This window comes from Mus pahari, chromosome 17 (assembly GCF_900095145.1).
Source record: "Mus pahari chromosome 17, PAHARI_EIJ_v1.1, whole genome shotgun sequence".
NCBI classification, from domain to species: domain Eukaryota; kingdom Metazoa; phylum Chordata; class Mammalia; order Rodentia; family Muridae; genus Mus; species Mus pahari.
Window position 1 is genome coordinate 23757464 of NC_034606.1, and position 23031 is coordinate 23780494.

The 23031-nt window shown below is 49.8% G+C and overlaps 1 protein-coding gene across 2 annotated transcripts in view; it reads left to right on the forward strand.

The window, feature by feature from the left end:
• Positions 1-10237: 10237 nt before the first annotated feature.
• The window catches only part of Fam83a (family with sequence similarity 83 member A), a 23640-nt gene continuing 10846 nt past the window's right edge, over positions 10238-23031 (forward strand). For both annotated transcript variants that reach the window (XM_021217386.1, XM_021217385.1), the window contains exons 1-3: positions 10238-10717; positions 17050-17217; positions 19393-19517. In XM_021217386.1, coding sequence (XP_021073045.1) covers positions 10238-10717; positions 17050-17217; positions 19393-19517 — 773 coding nt within the window. The remainder of the gene's footprint in view (positions 10718-17049; positions 17218-19392; positions 19518-23031) is intronic.

The following is a 23031-nucleotide window of genomic DNA, read 5'->3' on the forward strand; positions in this document are numbered from 1 at the left end:
CTCTGTCCGTCAACAGACATAGTGGGTCGTCTGCTAAAGTCGTCCTGGTGAGGGAGAGCATGGGAGAGAGAGAGAGAGACTGTTGTGAGCTTGTTTTTGTATAGAGTTTACACGCTCGTGATGGTATGAAACATTAATTTGGGCACCTACTGTGTTCCTGGCCACATTCTGGATGCTGGGTTCTCACGGTCACTCTTAAGCCGGCGTAACTGAGCCGAAGGAGCCTCCCCTAGTAGGAGGATCCTCCGGTAAGAATTTACGAGCAGGCTCGAACCTGTGCACACTTTCTGCCACGACTCCTTCTCGTTGCAAGCTTCCTCCTGCCATGCCCCGGGAGCTCAAGGAGGCACAGCTCCGGAAGGCTGCCCGCACTTGGGACTCTCCAGTTGAGCTACATTGCTCGAGAAGCAAACTCGCTGCTCAATAACGCTTCTGGATCTTTTAAATACGGATCTGTGGCCGTTTGGATGAGAATGGCCCCCCGTAGGCTCACATGTTTGAATCCTTGGTCCCCATTAGTGTACTGTTTATTAAATATTGGGAGGTGTGGACTTGTTAGAGGAGGGGTCCATACCAGACCCAGTCTCACAATCTCCGCCCCTATATTACAGAAAAGATGTGCGCTCCCAGCTACCGCTCTTACTAGAGGCTGCCTGCTACCATGTTCCCCACCAGGGTGGTCGTGAACTAATCTGACATGTAAGCAGGCCCCCAGTTAAATTCTTTCCTTAATACGTTGCCTTGCTTAAGGTGTCTTCTCACAACAATAGAACAGTAACTAAAACAGGGCCCCACTTACTATCAAAGACAGCAGGGAACCTTTGGGTGTGTGAACTCATGCCCCTGCTTCCTGGTTCCTGAAGCAAGTGCACTCCTCAGGGACGCTCCAGACTGAGCCTCTGGCTTTGTGTGCACCCGAGTCCAAAATACAAGGTGCATAGTGCCCCGTGCCCCACGGGACTACAGGCTTGGCTGGAATTAAGTGTGTCATTTCTCAGACCCACAGCTGACCAAGTGTTCCAAGCTGTGCCTTCCGGAATTGCAGGAACAGGCCTTTCCCACTGCCACCTGTGCACAGACCGCCTCCACCTGACTGTCCTCTCTATGCTCAGGTGGCTTTGCTACGGGGATTTCTTCCTTCAACAGTCAGGTTAAAGGTCACATCCTCTGAAACTTGCTAATTCTTTCCCCACCTACCTCCTTTCTGACTCTATTTCCCAATGAAACAACTTCTTTCTTGGCCACCGCCTCCAACTCTTTTATTCTCTGTCCAAAGCAATCAGCACAACAGATACCCCGCAGTGTAGATGAGTGTACAGGTTTCTGTGTGTTCTACTCACAACACACAGAACTGGATTCTCATTTGATACATACTGCATGTTTGAACGTATTGAGCCAGTCGTTTGATGTGAAAGAACTCCATCCTACAGAGAAGCTCCTTAAGCTCAGGAAGTAAGCAACTCAGTGGCCCCAGGAAGTTCCTGAAACTGATCAGTTTCATCCCATCCCTCCCTCTCCCAAGCATATAGAAGCAGGAAGGAAGTGATGAAAGACACTCTTGGACCAATTGAGCTGCCTGGAAGAGACACTCTCCAACCTGTTGATCTGACTGCAGGCCAGTGTGCTCCAGGTTCCCAGCTAGTGACATAGTTCCTTTAACAAAGCCACGCCCACTCCAACGAGGCCACACCTTCCTATGGGTCAAGCATTCAAACACATGAGTCTTTGGAGGACATTTCTATTCAAACCACCACACCAGCCGCTTGGGTTTTAGTTAACTCCCGGCACAGTCAAGTTAACAATCAAGAATAACCATCACACCTAGTAACACATGTGCCTCTCCCGTGATCTTTAGAACTGCCTGGGGTGTCTATCTATGAGAAAAGAGGACCTGAGTGCACACGAAGGGAGCACCCTAGGAGGGTGCAGGGGGAAGACAGCCATCTATCCACAGCCAATTAGAGGGCCCAGGGAGAACCAGGCCCTGCAGACACTTTAATCCAACATCCACGTCAGTAAGAGAACATCTTTTATTATTCATGCTACACGGAGGTGGCTCTGGGTGTCACAGAAAGGGCTTCGAATCCCAGAAGATCTAAGTTTTGCTAGTAACAAACCCAGCAGAATTGTATTGATGTGTTGGATAACGGAAGACTGAAGAACTTGTGGGCAGATTGAAAGAAGAATAGGTTCATTTCTGTCCTCTCACCCCAGGAACAACTTTCCATTTATCCAAAGGCCAAGACCAGAAGGTCAACTGGTATGAATGACTGAGACTTTTAATGCCTCACTCTCTCTGTACTTCTGTCTCACCCTCAGCTCATTGTCTCCATCGGTTCCACAGGGACCCTGCCTAGCCTAAGAGCCACCTCTGACCTGGCCTCTGCCTGCTCTTTCTTCATACAGTTCCCAGGAACGACTGCTCAGCTGGAGCAAGGTCAGAGGAGTTGGTGCCAAACGTCTGCCCACTAGGACTTCTACCTCCTTCCGGTGACCTCTACTTAAACTAAGAAGAAGCGGAGGAGAGTTGAGACCTGAGAGAAAGAGGAGGAAGCCCTCAGGGTCGGACACTGTGCTGTCATCCTCTGGGATATAGAAAGCCCCACCCACCCCACCCCACCCCCTACCCTCTCCCCCCCTGACCTCTTACAGCTGGGCTTGGCAACCTGCCTGGCTGGCCTTGGTTAGGCTCGCAGGAGTCTCATCTTCTATTCTGACGATAACAAGACAGAGGGAAGGGAGAAGCCACCCAGGTAAAGAGAGGGAGCAGAGACATGGAGATGAGGGGTGTGAAGGCAGGCTGTTCAGATGCGCCCTGAGGGGAACAGCCCTGTGTCCAGGGCATCAGAAGGCTTCAGCCCTCCCCTCCCCAGCCTGGGTTCAGCTTGTAGGCAGGAGGCAGGCAGCCTGTTGTTTCTGGCAGCATCCAAGAAGTAAGCAGCATTACCCTTGCTGTTGGCCAGATGTCCCCAAAGCGCTTGATAGTGTCCCCAAAGCACTCGATAGGCTCCCTGTGACTCGAGTGGCCATTACTAATGTTACAGTGACTTGGACCATAGCCTGCCAAAGCTTCATGGCTCTACCACAAGAGAGGAGCCACATCCTTGTGTACCTCCAGGGCCCGTCTCACCCTGCCCCAACAGGCAGACACCCCCCTCATCCCCTCTCATCACTCCTGAGGCATCTGCCCTTGAGCTGGGTGGAGTCCCTCCGTGCTGTGTTCTCACGGACCCTGCCCTCTCCCTGACCTGAACATTCACCACGGTTCAGGGTCATGTTTGCTTGATGGCTTCGTTTCAAGGCCTCATGCTTGTTTTCACAGTTGTTTTTTTTTTTTTTTTTTTTGCTTTGCTTTCTTACATTCCTTTATATTTATTTATTTATTTTCTCCAGTAATTTATTTATTTTTATTCACTTTACATTCCGATCACAGCCCCCCCACCCGCCGCCTCTTGTCCCAGTCCCACCCTTATAAGTCCCTTCCCCTTGTCCCCTCTCCTTCTCAAAGAAGTGGGAGGGCCCTTGGGACCACTGTGGGGCATCTAGTCCCAGCAGGACTAGGAACATTCTCTCCCACTGAAGCCCAACCAGTCCAGGTAGGGGGAGAGGGAATCCAATGCCCAAGAACAGAGACTGAGACACCCCCCCCCCCCGCTCCACATGTTAGGGGACCCGCATCAAAGCCGAGCTGACTGTTTGCTACAATGTGTAGGGGGTCTAGGTCCAGCGCATGCATACTCCCTGGTTGGTGGTCCAGTCTTTGTGAGCCCCCATGGGCCTAGGTTAGTTCTTTATATTTATTCAGTGTGTGTGTGTGTGTGTGTGTGTGTGTGTGTGTGTGTGTGTGTGTGTGTGTTTAAAAGCCATACTTCTTCTACCTTGGGAATCCAGGGAATTGAACTCAGGTCATCAGGTTTGGTGGCAATCACCTTTTACCAGCTGGCTGGTCCATCCCACTACCTGGCTTTATGGTTTCTTTCTTTTTTCCTTCCTCCCTCCCTCCTTCCTTTCCTTTCCTTTCCTTTCCTTTCCTTTCATTTGTTTGCGAGACGGGGTTCCTCTGCGTTGATGGTTTCTTGCCTGCTGTCTTTCCTGGCAGCAGAGCATGCTGTACCTCTGTGGAAACTGGGAACATTTGAAGATTGATGACAAGAGACATTTGAGACATTCCCCTGGCTGTTCTTCCTTTGCAGGCAGGGCTGGTTCCCCTCTGCGCCTCCCTTTTCATGGGATGGAAGAGTTACAAAGTTGCACCATGGGACTTTTTTTTTAAATCCAAATGAACCTTTCCACTAAATTATCCAGGAGCAGAGTCATAGGCACTATGTGCTCTCTGTGTACTGGATGGGCAGGACGGCTAGAATCCCTAGCCCAGAGAAGAAAGGGTTAACACTCTCCTGAAAGGAGCCACCCACTCCTCTCCTAAGGCCTGCTGAGACAGGTGGTGGGTGCAGCAGCCCTGCTGGGCCTTCTCCTTCCAAGTTCAGACCCAGAACAGGGTCGTTTTGTTCCAGTACCAACCCTATCACAATAGCTGTGAGGGGCAGTGTCTCCTGTCACCGCACACACAAAGCCATGAGGCCCCCCGGTTCATAAAGCTAATGGGTGTGTGGCTTTGGCCGGCGTGCCAGCTCACAGGGTTTTCAGTTCCTATCAGTGACATCGGCTCCCAGAGCTTCCTTCAACCACCGTGTTGTGCTTGGATTGCACAATTATGCTTCACAGAGTTGCCTCATCTGGCTTAGCGGCTTCCATCAACAGCCAGAGAGCAAGTCTGGTTACAAAGTGCCTCTTCTTAGAAGGTCTGGGTCCCGGTGGGAAGTACGTTCTTGTTCAGCTTCCCCAGAACCACAGAAGTCACCCAGCATCCCCTCGTTTACAGCAGCAGCGATTCCATTCGAGGAGCGGCTGAGATAACGCTGGCTACCCCGAGCCTGTAAAACCCGGAGCCTGTGAGAGAGTCCTATGTGCATCTAGACCTTTAGCTCTGCTCAGAATATGAACACAAACACACCACAGAACACAGTAAAACACCCAAGAACAAATTTAGAAAGCAAACCAAACAGCCTACCAGCAGCCAAGAGAAAGACCGCAGGGGGGAAAAAAAAACCCAAAGCTCAGTAACTCCAATAGTATTTTCTTTCCTTCTCTTCTGAACAAGGGACTCCATGTTTGTGTTTTGCCACTGGGTCTGCAAACTGTGTAAGTGTGGTCACCAGGAACACATGATGTCATTTCTTAAAATTTATACACCAGAAGTGGGGAGATGATGCACCGGATAAAATGCTTTCCCTGCAAGCATGAGAACCCGAGTTGAGACACCCCCCCCCCGAACTCAGGTGAAGTAGTAAGTGTGATGGTTATACATCCGTAGCCCCTGCACTGAGAGAGTAGAGACAAGCAGATTCCAGGGGGCTCAGTAGTCAAGCGGTATAGCCATATTGGAGAGTTCCAAGCTCAAGGAGACCTTGAAGAAAAGATGGAGAAGAAATGGAGGAAAATATCCTGACACTAACCTCTGGCTTCCACATACTCAGCAGGTGAGCACACACTTGCATATCTACGCATGCATGTGCATACACCTGCATGCACACAGGCAAACGCGCGCGCGCGCACATGCGCGCGCGCACACACACACACACATTTATACATCAGCAGTGTGGAGCAACCAAAGTCTCCTTTGTTGCTGATGGGCACCAAGAATAATTCAGTCTTTACAAGACAGCGCAGCAGTTTCTTACAAAGTCATAAAAACATCTAAGCGGGGCGTGGTGGCGCATGCCTTTAATCCCAGCACTCAGGAGGCAGAGGCAGGCGGATTTCTGAGTTCGAGGCCAGCCTGGTCTACAAAGTGAGTTCCAGGACAGCCAGGGCTATACAGAGAAACCCTGTCTTGGAAAAAAAAAATCTACCGTGGAACTTAGAAATATTGTCCTAGATATTTACCCAATTGATATAAACTTGGTTTAGATGGAATTCTGCATATAATCATTTGTAGTGGCTTTATTCTTAAACCTATCAAGTGAGAACCCAATGTCCTTTCGCTGGGAAGTGGATAAACAAACTATGGTACATCTAGACAATGGCTATCGATGCACAGATAGGTGAATCACAATGCATTATGCTAAGCAAAATAAGCCAGATTCAGAGATCTAACCCTGTGTGCTTCTAATTATGTGACATCCAGGGACAAGCAAAATGTTTTAGAGACAAATAAGTGATCGGTGGTTTCTCAGGGCTGACGGAGGGGAAGCTGTGACTTTGGAAGGTCTTAGTGGTGATGAGAACATTGGTTACGGTCTCAACCCAGCAGCAGCACATTTACAGGGATGAACTTCAATGTGTGTCAGTGATATCTTAATTTTTAGAAAGCACCTGCGTGTTTGCTAAGGAAAATGAGTAAGTAGCTTGTGCAGTCTCTATGCACATCAGAAATCTCAAGCAAGGGACCCAGAGTCCAAGGTGAGAGACAAAAGAGTCACAGAGCTTGCAGTGAGGGATGCTGGGAAGGGCTCTGGGATTTTGTAGGATGCTCAAGATAGGACCAGTGGAGACCAAGCTGGAGGGAGAGGCCCTTCTGAAAAGCAGCTGAAGAAGGTTTTGTGGATTGGATGGGGCTCGGGGCACCTGGCAGAACCCTCAGACACTTCTCTTTCCTACCCACTGCCTTGGTCTCCAGCAGGCACACATTGGAGAACCTCACCCTGCCCTGCCTTTGCTGTTCTGATTTTATGCCTAAAAGAATTGATTGATGTTGACAGGGAGTGATTTGCCTGTCTAATTAACACGCCAACTAATTTTTAATTTAATTTCATGTCTCAGGTCACTGGGTAACAAGACTGTATGATTCTCTCACTTCTACGGGCCTTGATGTGAAGTGACAAGGGAGGTGCTCTCCCCCCAGGGCCCAGCCACAGCCTCTAGATTTTTTTCCCATCCTGTACACAAGCAAGACCTGGTCCCCATGAGAGTGTCTTCTATCCACACCACCCAGCTTCTCAGGCTGGGGCTCTTAACCAGTTACTGTTCCAACCAGACATTGACTTCGTGCCTACTTTGTGCTAATCCCTAACTGAGATAGAAACTTGGGGTACCAAGAAGCTAAGGCATGCCTTGCCTGCTTCTACTGTCACTACAAATTTATCAGGCTCTCAGAGAGGATTCTCACTTGAACTGGTAATTACAAAACCAGGTGTGGTTAAGATTGTGCCTAGAATCTCAACATGCTGGAGGCTGACACAGGCAAGTCACTGAGGATTTAATCCAACGTGAACTACATGAACTACATGGTGAGTTCCAGGCCAGCCTGGATGAAAGAGCATGACCCCCCTCTCACTCTCTCTCTTACACACACACACACACACACACACACACACACACACACACATCTAGCAATTAGAGAATTCGGGTTTCAGAGAGGAGCAAGAGCTTCGGAGAGAAACCCAGCCTCTGCTACTGAGTGCTTGAGGAATTTAACTGATCTCCCTGTGCCTCCGTTCCTCAGTTTCTTTCTCTGAAAACCATCTCTGCCCCTGTCTTATTGCCCCCACTTGTCTGTCTCATCGACTGTCTCATGTTCTAGGATCTCTCTTGATGTCTCCAGATGAATTCTCTGCTCCCCCTCTAAGCTACACTGGGAAATTAGTTCCCAGCTCGCGCAGGAAAAAAAAAGCTCAGTGATCGATTAGTAATGTCTGCCAGGGGTACAGGGACGGGGGGGGGGGGTGATGTGTGGTACCAACATTCATGTCTTCTGACTCTTCAAAGGGATTTGACTAGGCTATCTGAAATCTGTGAAGGCCAAGAACTGGGGAGCAGGGCTGTGAAGAGGTAAGTTCCACTCACAGATTCTTCTAATTTTTTTTAAGAGCTACTTTGTGGGGAGACAGGAAAATGGTCCCCTATAAATTACAAAGAGCTACCTCTCTCTCAAGGGAGGCATGCAATCATTTATCAAGCAAACACAGAGTCAAGTCCAGGTAAGAGGAACACCACAGACTTTCTTTCTGCCCTACTCACTCTCTGGAGCTGAGGAGAGACTCGACAGAGCTTGAAGAGTGGGAATAGAAGCAGAAAAGGTGGGGCTCACAGAGGAAGTTCATGGACTGTGGGGCTCACAGAGGAAGTTCATGGACTGTGGGGTAGCAGTGCCTGGGCTCTGCCGCTTCCTAGCTGCACCACCTTGGGCAAACTACTCAGTCTTTCTGGTCCTCCACTTCCTTTTCTTTGTTCTGAGGCCCAGCAACTCGTGTAGTCCTCAGTATTAGAGAGCTGGTTTGCCTTAGTGTTCCAGGATCGCAGAGTATGGAAGAGATCGCATGGGGTCGTTCCAGACAGTCTCAAGTCGGGGAGGCACGAAATACCCCTTGGCGTGGATAGCAAACCCCACGGGGTGTTCCCTCTGCCTGGGGTCTATCTCACTGGAAGGGGACTGAGGCGACTTAAAAAATCAGGGACTGAATGAACCAAGTGGGACCCAGGAATGAGGAAGAGGGAGGAGGCTGTGGGAGAGAGGAGCAGGTCCACTTCCAGGAGCAAAAAGGGAGAGGGCAGAGAGCCAGTGAGGGATTTGTGGGTCTGTCCTCGGGGGACAGGGACTAAGGGAGGAGAGAAGCTAGAACAAGGGGAGGCTTGTCTAAGATTGCAAATTGGGCTCCTTCGTAGTCTCTCCTAAGAGGAAAGACATTCCTTTTTAAATTGCTTTTCTTGTTTTTGAATTGCACTCCGATTTACATACTGTGACCATCCTGCTGGACCAAGTCACCTGGGCCGCTTCTCTACGGTCCTAGGAGCCTAGATCTGCCTTCCTTCGGAGAGTAGCAATGGCCCAGAGGCATCAAGCTCTTCCCGTGTTCTGGCTCCTTGACAGCACACAATTGGATTTCCCTGGCACAGGTCCTTAGCAGGGACTGCCATGCCACTGCCAGGCTTCTGTCCCCCCACCCCAACCCCGTGTTAATGCTTCCTGTAACCAACTGCTGCTTTGTCACCACAAGTACTCAGTGGGCTTTCAGGCGGGCCGGCTGCTGGGGTAAACACGGCATGAGAGACCCTTCATAGCTGCTAGAGGACTAGACGGGCTGGCAGGTAAAACACCTGCAAGTAGGAACGCTGGGCTGTGACTCTCCTATCACACAGTTCTCAGTGAACTGAGGCCATGCCCCTCATCTGTCCTATCATGTCCATGAACCCCAGATGGCCACTACTTCAGCCCATGAGTCAACCTGCCCAGGACAAGCATCCTTCCTCCGTGCTTGTTCAACTCCCCCTTGGCCCTCTCAATGTTTGCTCTCTGGAGTTCCCTTCCAGGACGCCTGCGTTCAGCTCCTCATTTTAGCCTATTTCCTGCAGAGCCCAATCCAAGCCAGTCAGGCTTCCAGATGTTCCATTCCACAGCTGGCTGGGACCTGGTCTGGAGAGAGAGAGAGAGAGAGCACAGGTTACTCCCAGAGGTCACAGAGTTCATTCACAGATGACACCCCTCTTCCAGCCCCGAGATGGATTCTATGGGTTCCCAGGCCACGAAATAGTAGCCTGACTTGCAGCCATACTCCCCAAAAGGTCAGCACAATTCCCAGACCTAGAAACTCTTTGCAGACTGAACAAACAGGTCAATGGCAAATACTAGATAGACACTCTTTCTCGGGACAGGGAGGGGGTGGGCAAGAAAAGAAGAAGGTTCCTGGGGAAGTTTTCATTGGCCTTATATGAACCCAATGGAGTTTGAGCCAGGGAGCACAAAGGGGACCAGTGCCCAGTCCTCCTTGCTCCTGTCTGTCCCTTGGGCTGGTTCTGTGGGGCTGGAGGAGTGGCTCCTCACTGTAACAAAGGCCGGAGGGGTTCCAGGCCCTCAGTGTTGTGCAACCAAGTGGGAAAGCCGGCTCAGCCTGAGGCTGAAGCGGAGGAAATATCCCATGGTTGACTGTGCCAAGGCAGTGACTGATCCAGCCCTCTGACTTGCGGGCAGGGTGGTGGCTCTCAGAGATAAGCCAATCCCTGGGCTGCAGGTGAGGAGCCCCAAGAAGCATTGTTGGGACAGTGGGAATCATTTCTCCAAATAGGCAAGAGGGGAGGAAGGGACTCGGCAAGCCAGTATGGGAAGCCCATAGCTTCCTAGGAATACTGGGAGCCCTATTCCTCCCTGGCATCGTCCACATTCTCCCTGCATCTGGAAGAGCTCCAGGATTGGCCACCTCCTGCACCGCACCCCCCCCCCCCCCCCGATTGACACAGCAGCATGAGTCGGTCAAGGCATGTGGGCAAGATCCGGAAACGTCTGGAAGATGTCAAGAACCAGTGGACCCGGCCAGCCAGAGCTGACTTCAGTGATAACGAGAGCGCCCGGCTGGCCACAGACGCCCTCTTGGATGGCGGTCCAGAGGCATACTGGCACGCCCTCAGCCAGGAAGGAGAGGTAGACTTCCTGTCCTCAGTGGAGGCCCAGTACATCCAGGCCCAGGCCAAGGAGCCCCCTGATGCCCCCGATCCTGCAGGAGGGGCTGAGTCAGGACCCAGAGGACTGGACTCCTGCTCTTTACAGTCAGGTACCTACTTCCCTGTGGCTTCGGAAGGCAGTGAGCCAGCTCTGCTGCACGCCTGGACGTTGACTGAGAAGCCCTACCTGAAGGAAAAGTCCAGCGCCACTGTCTACTTCCAGATGGACAAACACAACAACATCAGAGACTTGGTTCGCCGCTGCATCTCCAGGGCCAGCCAGGTACCTACGCAAAGCTGATGTCTGCCTCGTGGTGTGCGGGATGGAGCGGGACTGATCAGACAGGGCTAGGGGCTTGCGTGCTGTTTTCACTCACAGGCTTGCCCAGGAGCACAGACCCCCGATCCCTGTACAACCTGGGTCCTGTGCCACTAACACCTATCCCTGGCACTATAGTCTCTCGTGTGGGAAGAATAAATCCCTTCCTTTGCCCCCAAACTCCTTTTTCCTACGGCTTGCCACTCAATCCCGAGTCCCCTGCAGATTCTCGGAGCTCTGGTTCAAGACTTTGTAGATTCTGTCTGGCCCCGAACCATCCCTGCTTTTCACTCGGGTTCATGCTCTTTCGTTAGTGCTTCCAAATGAAGGGGCGTGGGGACTTCACTAGGACGTATCCTTGTCCTTTTGTCCTCTCAGCCTCTATTTAGATCTGGCTGCCCACAGGTCACCCTGTAGCCCCTGTATTAGGCAATTCTATCTAATCAGAAAGTGAGGTGTTGGGGGGGGGGGTGTCAGAGAAAGTTCCTCTCTCCCCAGACAGCCCATGTTTTTACTTAGACTCTGGAAAGTCCTTCAGAACAGGGCCTCAGCTGACAGGACCTTAAGCATCAGGACAGATGGGGCAGGAGTTCCCAGTGCCCCTGGGTACACCTGTCTGCAGTGGTTGCCAGTGTCAACTGAGGGCTGGGTAGAGAGGGTTACATTCTGCTATCTCTTCTTTCCCAAGTACACAGGGTTGTAGGTGCCCACCCCACTTCCTGAAACTGCAGAGGGGCAGGGAGATAGAATGAACTCCAAGAAGGAGAGAAATCTGTCATCCAGGGTTGGGGTGTGTGTGGCTCTGTGGTAGAGGGCTTGTTTAGCATAGAAGCCCTGAGTTCAATCCCCAGTATGGGAGAGAGGGTCATCATAAAGACATATTCTCTCTCTCTCTCTCTCTCTCTCTCTCTCTCTCTCTCTCTCTCTCTCTCTGTGTGTGTGTGTGTGTGTGTGTTAGTCTCTGTCTCATAAAGTACACATTGATATTTGTGCTAACTCCTAGCTATGGTCCTGGGCTCATGGCTGGATCCCCTCCCAGGGTCACAACATTGTATGCAGTCTTAAAGTTCTTAGGAAAGCCACCAAGACCGGGGACTTAGAGGACTGTGGGGAAGCAGAGTTCTGGAAATTTAAATAGAAGGTGGCATTGGGTGGAGCTACTGTGTGGCAGGGCTGCTTGGGAACTGTACTTCACGACATGATGGAATCAGATGTTGACAGAAGGACCCAGGCAGACCGTCAGGAGGGCTACCCTGTGACATCTCAGGCAAGTGCCTTGACTTCCTGGGGCACAGCCGCCGTGATGAACTGAGATTCCTTTTGGTCTATTGCTAAGTGTACTAGCTCTGCTCTCTTGAGGATGGGGCCAGTGCACAAGGATTCCTTGGCTACAGCCTAGACTCGAAGGCCAGTGCAACACCCTGGAAAGCAACCAAAGTTAGCTGGGAAGCCCAGCTCCCGGTCTGAGTCTCCCTGCTTCTGTCTCCCCACCTGGCAGGGTATCCCCACCCAAGCCCCACTGATGTCCTTTGTATGACACAACATGCTATATAGAGTTTAGGACACTTGAAAAATCAAAAGGTTTCACCAAAAGTGTGGACTTCTGGGTCCACTTAACAGGTAGGAAGATCTGGGTCCACCGAAGCAAGTTTTGGGTACCTCTTTGACTGGGTCCCTTCTGCCACAGTCCTCTATATCTCCCTGTTGGCCTGAGCCTACTGAAGCTTCACCCATTTTTATTTTTATTTTTATTGCCTACCAGACAACTGCAGGCTGACTTTGTTATATCCTTCAGACATGCAAAGCTCGTATGAGCATACATGCCAATAACACACACACACAGAAAGACAGAGACAGAGAGACACAGACAGAGACAGAGACAAAGACAGGCAGGCAGACAGATACATAGACAAGAAGGTTGGGGCTGTCTGTTCCCACAGAGATGGTGGCAGGGATGGATCCAGCCACCCCGGATCTATGCTGTCGTAGAAGCAGGTGATAAGAAGAGGGAAGGAAATTGGCTTGAGCTCCCCCATCTTTTATAAGGGTAGCCCCTGAGAGGAAAGGAGCAGCCTGGCAAGTCTTCTCTAGAGCGTTCCCCACCCTAAGAAGCAAGATCTACCCCCCTTCCCTTCAAGCTGAATTCCCTCACTCCACCCAGCCCAACCTAGCAATGCAAAACTGCGGTCTCCCTGCCTTGGGGAAGCCTCTGTCAGCTGCCTCCCCCTATAGGAGGGGACTGGAGTATGCTGTGCTGTGGGTCAAGCTTCAGGTGGGGCAAAGCTCAGTACCTGGAAGACTGTGACTAAGGCCAGCTGCTGAGAAGCGGCCTCTTTCGGTTGACAGTCAGAGGCTGAGTAAGAGTTTGCCAGGCAGAGGAGGAAAGGCGAATTCCAGGTAGAGAGAAACCAAGTGCAAAGGTCAAGATGGTCGGGGTTGGGGGAGTGTCCGAGAGGTGGGGAGACGCCACCGTCTATCTATTCAGTGGGACCCCAACGTGTTGGGAGGTCAAGGATGGAGGCTGCAAGGCCAACAACTGTGTGTGCCTTGTACATTGGATGTAAGAGTGAGACTAGCATTTCCCCAATTGGACCACAAGACCCTGAGGGTCCCCAAGACTTCCTAGTGGCTCTGTGATACTTTGATTTTTCTGAGCACTTATCTGCATGGGGAAAAAACAAAGCATTCTTGTTGCTCCCCGCATTCTTGTTGATCCCCCCCCCGACATAGGATCACACATAGCTTCTGATCATCCTGTCTCTACCTCCCAAGCACTGGGGTTACAGGCGTGCCCCACCACACCCAGTTTACACACTGCTAGGAATTGAACATGGGACTTCCTGCATACCAGGCAGTCACTCTATCAATGGACTACATCTTAGTACCCCCCAAAGATTATTTTCTATGCTTCTACTCACAGCATGGTGCAGCAGATTAATGTGGGAGATAGGAGAAACTACAGTGCTCTGTGGAGGCAGATATAGATTAGCAAAAGGGTAGAACATCAGGGTTGGGTGTCTGCTTAGCATGTGTGAGGTCCTGGGTGTTGTCTCCAGCACGGCACACAGACATACAACATATAAGGAATAAGGCCATGATGTCTACTACAGCTTTTGGAAACAGTTATTTCCTGAAACCTGTTATTTTATGCTTTTTTTTTTCCTGAAACTCACTCAATAGACCAGGTTGGCCTGAAACTCAGAAATCCGCCTGCCACTGCCTCCCGGGGCTATTTATTTTATAATGGGGTAGACAACTAATAATTCAAAATAGCAAAAGACAACTTTTTTCAGATTTAGTTTCTCATCTCAGTAGGTATAATGTACATAGACAAAAGTTCTTGAAGATCATTGCTAATTGTTAGGATTGATTCAGGATGCTCTATGGTGTGTGTGTGTGTGTGTGTGTGTGTGTGTGTAAAGTTTACTGGGTAAATTCAGGGCCAGTAGGGAAACTGAGGCAGAGACAAAGTAAGGTTGTATTCCTGGCAGGGAAGCAGAACTGAAATGTTTCTTTTAATACTAGAATATTCCTTCTTTACCCTTCTTCCCTCAGGTTGTCATTGTACACAGACAGACAGACTGACAAAAAGACAATCAGAGTCCTTGCGGGTGTGGGAGCAGAATGCTGTGGGCATGGGTGTCCAGGTTGGGGCATAGGTAGCTCTGACCACATCCCTGTCCTGTGGTTATAGAAAACTGTCTGCACCCCCGGCCCCCCAGCTTCACCCAGGGAAGCTGGGGACTGGCACTGAGGAAGTCACATGAGACAAGCCTGGAGCTGGTTGATAGTAGATGCTCATCAAACCTTTGCTGTTGTACTGTTTGGTGGCTTAGAACAGGAATGTATTCTCAGACAGTTCTGGAAGCCAAAAGGATGGAATAATGTTACCTGCTGGGCCATACTGTCTCCAATCGTAATTCTAATGAAGTATGGGCCCCATAGCTCAAGAGCAACTTCTCCATTGTCCCCCTCCTTTGCATAGATAATCCCCATCAGCTAAGTAGTCAACCTACACAGGGCCCAGACACCTCCTTGGCCCTCCCATGAGATGAGGTGTTCTCTTCCCTTGCTACCTCCCAGTTGTTAGTGCTTTCCAAACAAACAAAGCAGAAAACATTGTCACAGGGCATATTGACAGGTTTATAATCCCTAACACTTGGAGGTGGAAGTGGAAAGACTACAAGTTAATGCTTGCCTTGGCTGCACCGATGAGATGCAAAGCAAAATGAAACAAAGAAGCCATGCTCACACAGCAAAATGAAACAAAGTAGCCATGCTCCCCGCAAAATGAAACAAAGTAGCCACGCTCACCCAGACTTACTATTCCTAAGACTGAAACAATGTTGTTATATCTGTGCTAGTTACTTGTCTCAATGCTATGAGAAAACACCCCTGAGAAGTCTCAAAAGTTCTACAACCTCCCCTAAACGCTCCACCATCTGGTGAGCTGGTGTCCTAGCTTAGGAGCCTGTGGGGGACATTTCACTGGCAAACAGCAATATCTAACGTTGAAGAAGAAACTCCCCATTCCCCTCCTGTCAATGACTACCGTCTGTGGCACTTACAGTGGAGAATGGCAATTGGGTTATTTTTCTTCTTTTTTCTTTTCATTGCATTCATTGCTCTCACACATTGGTTGAGCACCGACTACCCAGCTTCAGACTATAAAGTACCAACTGGGTCTTGCCATTTTAACACAATCATCATAATGATCTTTTAAAATGGCTTCCTAATAATGGAATTGTCAACAAACTACAACTTGGGTATTCAGAAGGGGAAGTCAATAAATCCAAGCAAACTCAAGGAGATTTGTGGAAAGGTCAGAGGTAGCTTGGCACAAGGGTATACTCCCACAATCCCAACACTCAGGGGGCTTCAGGTACGACTGGAACCAGGTGTCCATGTACTTCCATGCCCACTTCCTGGCCTTGCTTTCAGGATGACTTGACTTTTGTGCATGCTTTCCACAAAGAACAGCAAACTGGGGTACCAGGATCTGTACCAGCTCATCAACTACTAACTAAGCAACTGGGCGGGGTACCAACAGACAAACCAAAACATCTCCTTTTCTCAAGAGTTCCAACAAATGACCTAGGGCAGCCCTCAGTAGAACAACGTGGATGCTGTAACCATCTCTGGACCAGTCTCTGCGGCCAGGGAGGGATACAGTGCTGCCATTGCTCTGGCCTTGGTCTCCTGCTGTGCCTGTGCCCCTGGTCGCCAGTAGCTCCATCCAAATTGCACTGAGTAGAAAAGAAAGAGGATCCCATTCAGATCTAACTGAGGTGCTGTTGACAGAAAGAGAAGGAATGGAAATATGGCCGGCAGGCACACCTCTCTCTCTCTCTCTCTCTCTCTCTCTCTCTCTCTCTCTCTCTCTCACACACACACACACACACACACACACACACACACACACGGAGGTGGGGGTTAGCACAGAGGCAGGTAGCTTGTGGGATATCTCAGCCAGGTTCTGAGGACACTGATGATACAGAGGCTGCTGGGACATCAAGACTCCTCCATTCCACCAGGGCAGCTCTCCTTGATCTAGTTTGAATATGGCTCTTCCACATGTGATGGTGTTGTATTTGAGAACCCCAGGGCAGGGGCAGGGCAGCATTAGGGGCCAGTGTGATAGCTCAGCTGCCAAACCTAAGAACTTGAGTTCAATCCCTGAGAGTCACATAGAGGCAGAAGGGAACCAGCTCCACAAGTTGTCCTCTGACCTCTATGTTCAAAGGCACAAGCTACCTGCCTCTGTGCTATCCCGCCACCTCCGTGTGTGTGTGTGTGTGTGTGTGTGTGTGTGTGTGTGTGTGTGTGAAAGAGAGAGAGAGAGAGAAACAAATACAATTTAAAAGATTAAGAACACTCAAAAAACACAAAAAACAAACAAACAACAACAAACAAACAAACAAACAAGCAAACAAAAACCAGTGGTCCCACGTGCCTTCTATCTCCAAATGGCCGGGAATACCAGTCCGTTTTCTTTCTTCTGAGCCTGCTTAGTTGCCTGTTTGTTTTGCTTCCACCTCTCTGCTGTCCTCTTGCTCTTTCTCCTCAGCACGTCTCACTCCAACCCAACACAGAGGCAAAGTCTTGCCTAGTCTGGTACAGTGAGGCCTCCCCTTTGGCTCTTCCTTCCACTTCCTCTAAGCCTGCCCGGTCAGACCCTCCTCTATCCTACCCAGTCCCCTCCCTCTGAGACCCACTGCCATTTAGAAGTGTCAGCTGCAATCTGGTCGCACTGCCCTGACTTCTTTTGGTAACGGAGGTCTCTCTCCTGGCCCCAGGTCCTGGCCATTCTGATGGACGTGTTCACGGATGTGGAGATCTTTTGTGACATTCTAGAGGCAGCCAACAAGCGTGGGGTATTCGTCTGTGTGCTTCTGGACCAGGGGGGTGTGAAGCTCTTCCAGGAGATGTGTGACAAAATCCAGATCTCTGATGTTCATCTCAAGGTAGGGGTTCGGTGACAGTTCTAGGGGTGTTCTGCATCCGTGAGACAGGACAGTGGTAGCTAATACCCCATCTCAATATCTCAGTATCTCAAAAAAGTCACTTCTTTGCTCAAATTCCCACCTAGGCCAACCAGCCCCCTTCCATCTTATGTTATATTATACAGAGTACGTAGCTTATGAAACAGTGATGATGGAAAAGAGGGAAGAGAATTTGAAAGGATATTGTTAGACTCTGACCAGGATGAGATGTCCACTATTCCCACCTCCAATCCCTTGACCTTGGTGGAATGGATGGAAAGGCCCCTACAGGCCTTTGAAGTTTCAGGGTGCTGCCACTGAGCAGCTATAGCTTTCTTTCCTTTGTTCGGTTTTGAAGACGAAGTTGATACACCCAACAACACAGCCCCACCCAGGGGACCAAGGGCCAATGGAGTGAGGTGTGTGTATTGAGGGCAGGATGGTGGTGAGGCCTGCCTTTCATCCCACCATTTGGGAGGCAGGGACAGGCAGATCTCTGTGACTTCAAGTCCAGCCTGGTCGACACAGTGAGTCCCCGGGCAGCCAGGGCATATACTGAGACGTTGTCTTTAAAAACAAAACCCAACAAACAAAAAAGAGAGAGAAAGCCAAAGACGTGTTTTGAACACCCTGAGCCCAACAAGATAGTTGGTGCTCTTAGTTTAACTGGAACTTCCCCTAAACATGCTCACTCAAGCACACACATTTCCCTCTTCTGGTGGGAATAAAAGAAGCAGAAGGATAGAAATTTAACTAGTCATACAAACTTGAGAGCATTGAGTCGAGGTCAAGAGGAAAACCATTCATTCTTTTCATGCATGGGTCTAACTGAACAGCTGATGTGTGGCCCTCTGGGTTCCTCTGCTATCTCCCCTCCAGCTCAGACACATCATCAGCTTCCAAAAAAAAAAAAAAAAAAATCTCCTCCACACCGATGGGAGGCAGCCGAGTTCAGGCATCCTTCCTGATACCCCTGTCTACAGCCAGTCACTCGAGGTCTGCCTAGAATTCTCTGGGTCTCTATCCGTCCACACAGGGTCATTTAAATAGAATAAGAGCGTTGGAGCAGGCCTTACCTTCAAGGGCCACACATGTAGCGCACTGGTTGTGTCCTCTTGCCACTGAGATGGTAGAGGGGGCTTCTAGAGAAACTGGAGGATCCTTCCCAGAGCCTGGTGGCCATGGACAGACACTACTGGGAGCCTGGCCATATTCTACAGTCCTTGGCTATAACCTAAAATAAATCTCCACACAACCCCAGCGTTGCCATTTCTACACTCTTCCATGGGAGCCATCGGAGGCATGGACACCAGATGCTGCTGGGGAGAGCAAGATATAAACAGCGTTAGAATTGGGGTTGTCAACATATTTTGTCTCAAAATGGTCCGGGGTCCATGGGGCCTTCACAACACTATCTCCTCTTGTTATACTTGGCCGACTCTCTGAACAGCTTATGGTAAGGAATTCACGTCATGTGGGCTACCTACGGACTTGATCCTCCTACAGTAATGCAGACCCTTTGTGGCCCATGGAGGCCTAGACTAGGGACTTATTGGACCATCAAGCCCTTGCCTTTCTCTTATTCACTGTTTTCTTTTTGTTGGAATTCTACTTTTTTCCCCTCATCACCATCTATTGCCAGAGCAATGGAAAAAAAAAAAAAAAAAAAACTTGGAAAACTAAGCCAACAAAACATGTAAATGATACGAAATCTCTCCAAGCTTAGATAAAACCTTGGTGAGCATCCTTCCAATTTCCTATGCAAATTGTCTCCGTGTATTTGGGCTACTGTGGCAGACTGTCACAGACCAGGTGGTGTATAAGCAACTGAGATTTATTTCTCACAGTTCTGGAGCCAGAGAGATCTAAGATGTCTGCAAATTCGGTGTTTGGTGAGACTCCCTGCCTTGTGTGTAAATGACCGTCTTACTGCATCTTCACACAGCATACAGAATGAGGGAGCTCTGTTACACAGGGCCCCCAATCCTTTTCTGGGGTCCCACCCTCCTGAGCTGATTACCTCCAAAGCTCAGCCTCCCAGAACCACTGCACCAGAGACTATGACTCAACATAGAATTGGGGGTACACACTCAGCCGTAGCTCGAATGTTTATCAGTAAATACTCAGTAAGTGACGCCCTCACTTGACTTCCCACAGAACATCTCCATCAGGAGCGTGGAAGGGGAGGTGTATTGTGCCAAGTCAGGCAGGAAATTTGCCGGCCAAATCCAAGAGAAGTTCATCATCTCAGACTGGAGGTTTGTCTTATCCGGATCATACAGGTGAGTACAGGTTTCATCTCCTGTCCAGGCTTCCGGGCAGTGAAGGGCTAAGTGAGGTACCAGCTGGCTGCTGGCTGCTCCCACTACCCCCAGAGCTCCCACTCTTCTTTCTGTCCACAGCTAGAGCTCACCAAATAAACGAAGCAAGAATCGAGGAATGTGGCCCCTTCCTGATACTGAAATTGGACATAAACTTGTTTCTACTATCTCCGGTCTCTTAGGAATTGTTAGAAAACAGTAGATTTGCTTTTAACTTTTTTCTTTTGTGTGTGTAAGTAAACATGCATGTGTGTGCAGTTGGAGGAGTGAGTTATGGAGGCCCAAGGCTGTTGTGTCTTCTCCCTGGCTTAGCTGTTGAGACAGGGTCTCCCAGTATTCAGCAACGGTTAAAATGGCTGGCCAGCGAGTACCATGGATCTTGCTGTCTCCGCCCTCCCTGCAATGGTTTACCAACACACGTGGCCACGCCTGGCTCTCTCACACAGTGCAAGTGATCCTAAGTAACTTCCTCATAGTAGACTGTTTACCAACTGAGCTGATTCTCCTCTCAAACTTTTATTATTTTAATACAACCAATTTACTGAGAGGTAATAATTCACACACAGTTCACCTACTGAATGTGCAGTTCAGTTCTCCTTGGCTTATTCCCAGCATTGCTTAACCATCAACATCACAGTCAACTGTCCTCATAAGAAACCCCATTCCTATTGGCGGCCACTCCCAGATCCACTTACCCAGAACCAGTTAGAGTCTGGTTCACTGGGTAACCACACATCTACTTCCTGTCTCAGTGGGTTAGCCTCATGTAGACTTTTTGCAGGAGTAGAGCTACAGATGTGGTCTCCTGAGAGTGGCTTCTTTCGCTGAGTATAGTGTTTTCATGGCATGCGGTAGGGACATACCACATTTTGTTCATCCACTCTGCAGTGGATGCAGTGAATTTGGGGTTGTTCCCACTTTTCAAGCTTTGTGAGTAATTCAGGCTTACCACTTTTTATGGAGTTATTTGTAATTCTTTTGAGTGTGTTCCTAGTGATGCAATTGCTGGGTACTAATTTGGGGTTTCTACTTGTGATGAACTTCATTCTGCAGTAGCTGTCTCGTGTGGGTTTCTCCAAAGTCTGAAGGCCCCAGCCTCTCTGCCCTAGAGCAATGCTGTTACGGGTTATCCCTCTGTTCCAGTCATCCTGGACACACGCACTCTCTCTTTGTTGTTTGATTTGCACTTTCCTGAGGGCGGAGGATGTTGGTGCCTTGTGCTAGCTGGCCCTTGGCATGTCTTCTTTAGAGATTCCATTTGATTTAAAACACGTCAAGAGCCGGGCGTGGTGGCACACGCCTTTAATCCCAGCACTCGGGAGGCAGAGGCAGGCAGATTTCGGAGTTCGAGGCCAGCCTGGTACCACTACAGAGTGAGTTCCAGGACAGCCAGAGCTATACAGAGAAACCCTGTCTTGAAAAACAAAACAAAACAAAACATGTCAAGACTTGGACACTAGATGTCTGGCTATCCATCTAATCCAATGATGCTGAAGAATCAGAGGTGCCCTTTGCAGCCGAATGAAGGCCACCGCTACGGGGCCTGCTAAGCCCTCAGGCCAAGGACAAGTGAGCACAAAGGGAAATGGTGGAGAAAATGTAAAAGATGAGCTTGAGCCTTCCTTGTCTTATTTATGCTTGTTAGAGCCAATCTTACTTTTCATGACATTGATATCATAATACTTATTGCATAATAGCTCATTCTATTTGTGTAGCTATAACAAAAATATTGTAAGTTGAGTAGCTTATAAATAGTATAAATTTATGTCTCACAGTCTTGAAGGCTAGAAAGTCCAGGGTCAAACTGGTAACCAATGTAGTACCTAGCAAGGGCCTATTTTCTGGCTCTCAGACTATTGTCTTTTTATAAGTAGCCTTTGATACCTATCATCTAGGCAAAGCCAAAAATGTCAGAAGTAAATCTTTACTGAGAAGACCATCAATTACCATCCCAAACAGCTGTCTCCTATCTCATCTTCAGCCCCAGATTATAGAGAAAAGAGGAACAAAATCTATCATTTTAAATTAGTCCAGCCCCTCTGTAAGGTGATCGCCCCTTTGTCAGGTGGTCCAGCCCTCTGTGAGGTGGTCAGCCCTCTGTCAGGTGGCCTGCCCCTCTGTCTGTCAGGTGGCCTGCCCCTCTGTCAGGTACTCTGCCTTGTCTCCGAGATTCTGTTTCTCCTCAGGGTTTCTCTCTGTACAGTGGGAGGGAAGGCTCCCATTCATCAAGGCCACGGAGTTTCACATTCAGCTTGGGCCTGATGTTTGATGCATAGATAGAAAGTTACCTCAGAAAAAAATGTATTATCAGGGTATGGGTGCTAAGCCACATATGGATTCCTTCCTACAGAATGAAGTACAAGGAAAGGGAAGGGAAGGGGAGGGGAGGGGAGGGGAGGGGAGGGGAAGGGGAGGGCAGGACTTCCCCCAGGTATGGTGGAGGAGAAAGTTTATTATAGATATGTGGGAGAGCATAGGCAGGGACATCCGGAAGAGCCCCGAGTGGACATGACCAGACTGAGTTGGGCTCTGTGGGGAGGGGAGAGAGAACCAAGTGCCAAAAGCATAAGAAGGGTGAGTACCCGAAATGTCTGGACTATAGAGGCAAGAGCAGCTCGGGGAGGGAGGTAGAGCCCCTGGGCTGGAGAGTTCAGGGTAGAGGGCGAGGCATGACAGCCATGCCCTGTAGGAGCTGGGGACTGAGGGATGCTGGGAAGACCTGAAGGACAGGCCCACTTTGATGTGTTAAGCAGGCACCTCAGCCCTCCTCAGGTTTGAAACTTAACCACAGTATCCCCTATGAAATGTCCTCTAGCATTTTTGCTAGGAAAAGCTGTGTTCGCTCCCCACAGGAAAGGGATGCGGGAGCTCTCCACGTCCCTTTTATAAGGGCACTCGATGGGTTACTCTTCTTGCTTGTGTGGGTAACACCAGACAAAGGCAATTTCAGAGGGCATGGGGAGGATGGCTTAGGCTCATGGACAGGGGGACTACAGTTCATCGTGGTGGAGAAGGCGTGGCGCCCGGGGCTTCACGTAAGGCACCAGACACTTACAGCAGAACCCTTTATGTCTTGGTGGGTACATTAATCGACCCTCTTGATGCTGGGCCCAAATACGAAGCTTAAGTGAGCAAAGGTTCATTCTGGCTCACGGCAAGGGTACATCCCCTGTGGCAGGGAAGAAATCACTGTAGGGGCCTGAGGGACTAGTCACACTACATGGGCAGTCAGGAGGCAGGAGCTATGGATGCTGGAGGCACTGGTCACACTGCTTGGGCAGTCAGGATGCAGAAGCTATGGATGCTGGAGGCACTGGTCACGCTGCATAGGCAGTCAGGAGGCAGGAGCTATGGATGCTGGAGGCACTGGTCACGCTGCATGGGCAGTCAGGAGGCAGGAGCTATGGATGCTGGAGACACTGGTCACACTGCATGGGCAGTCAGGAGGCAGGAGCTATGGATGCTGGAGGCACTG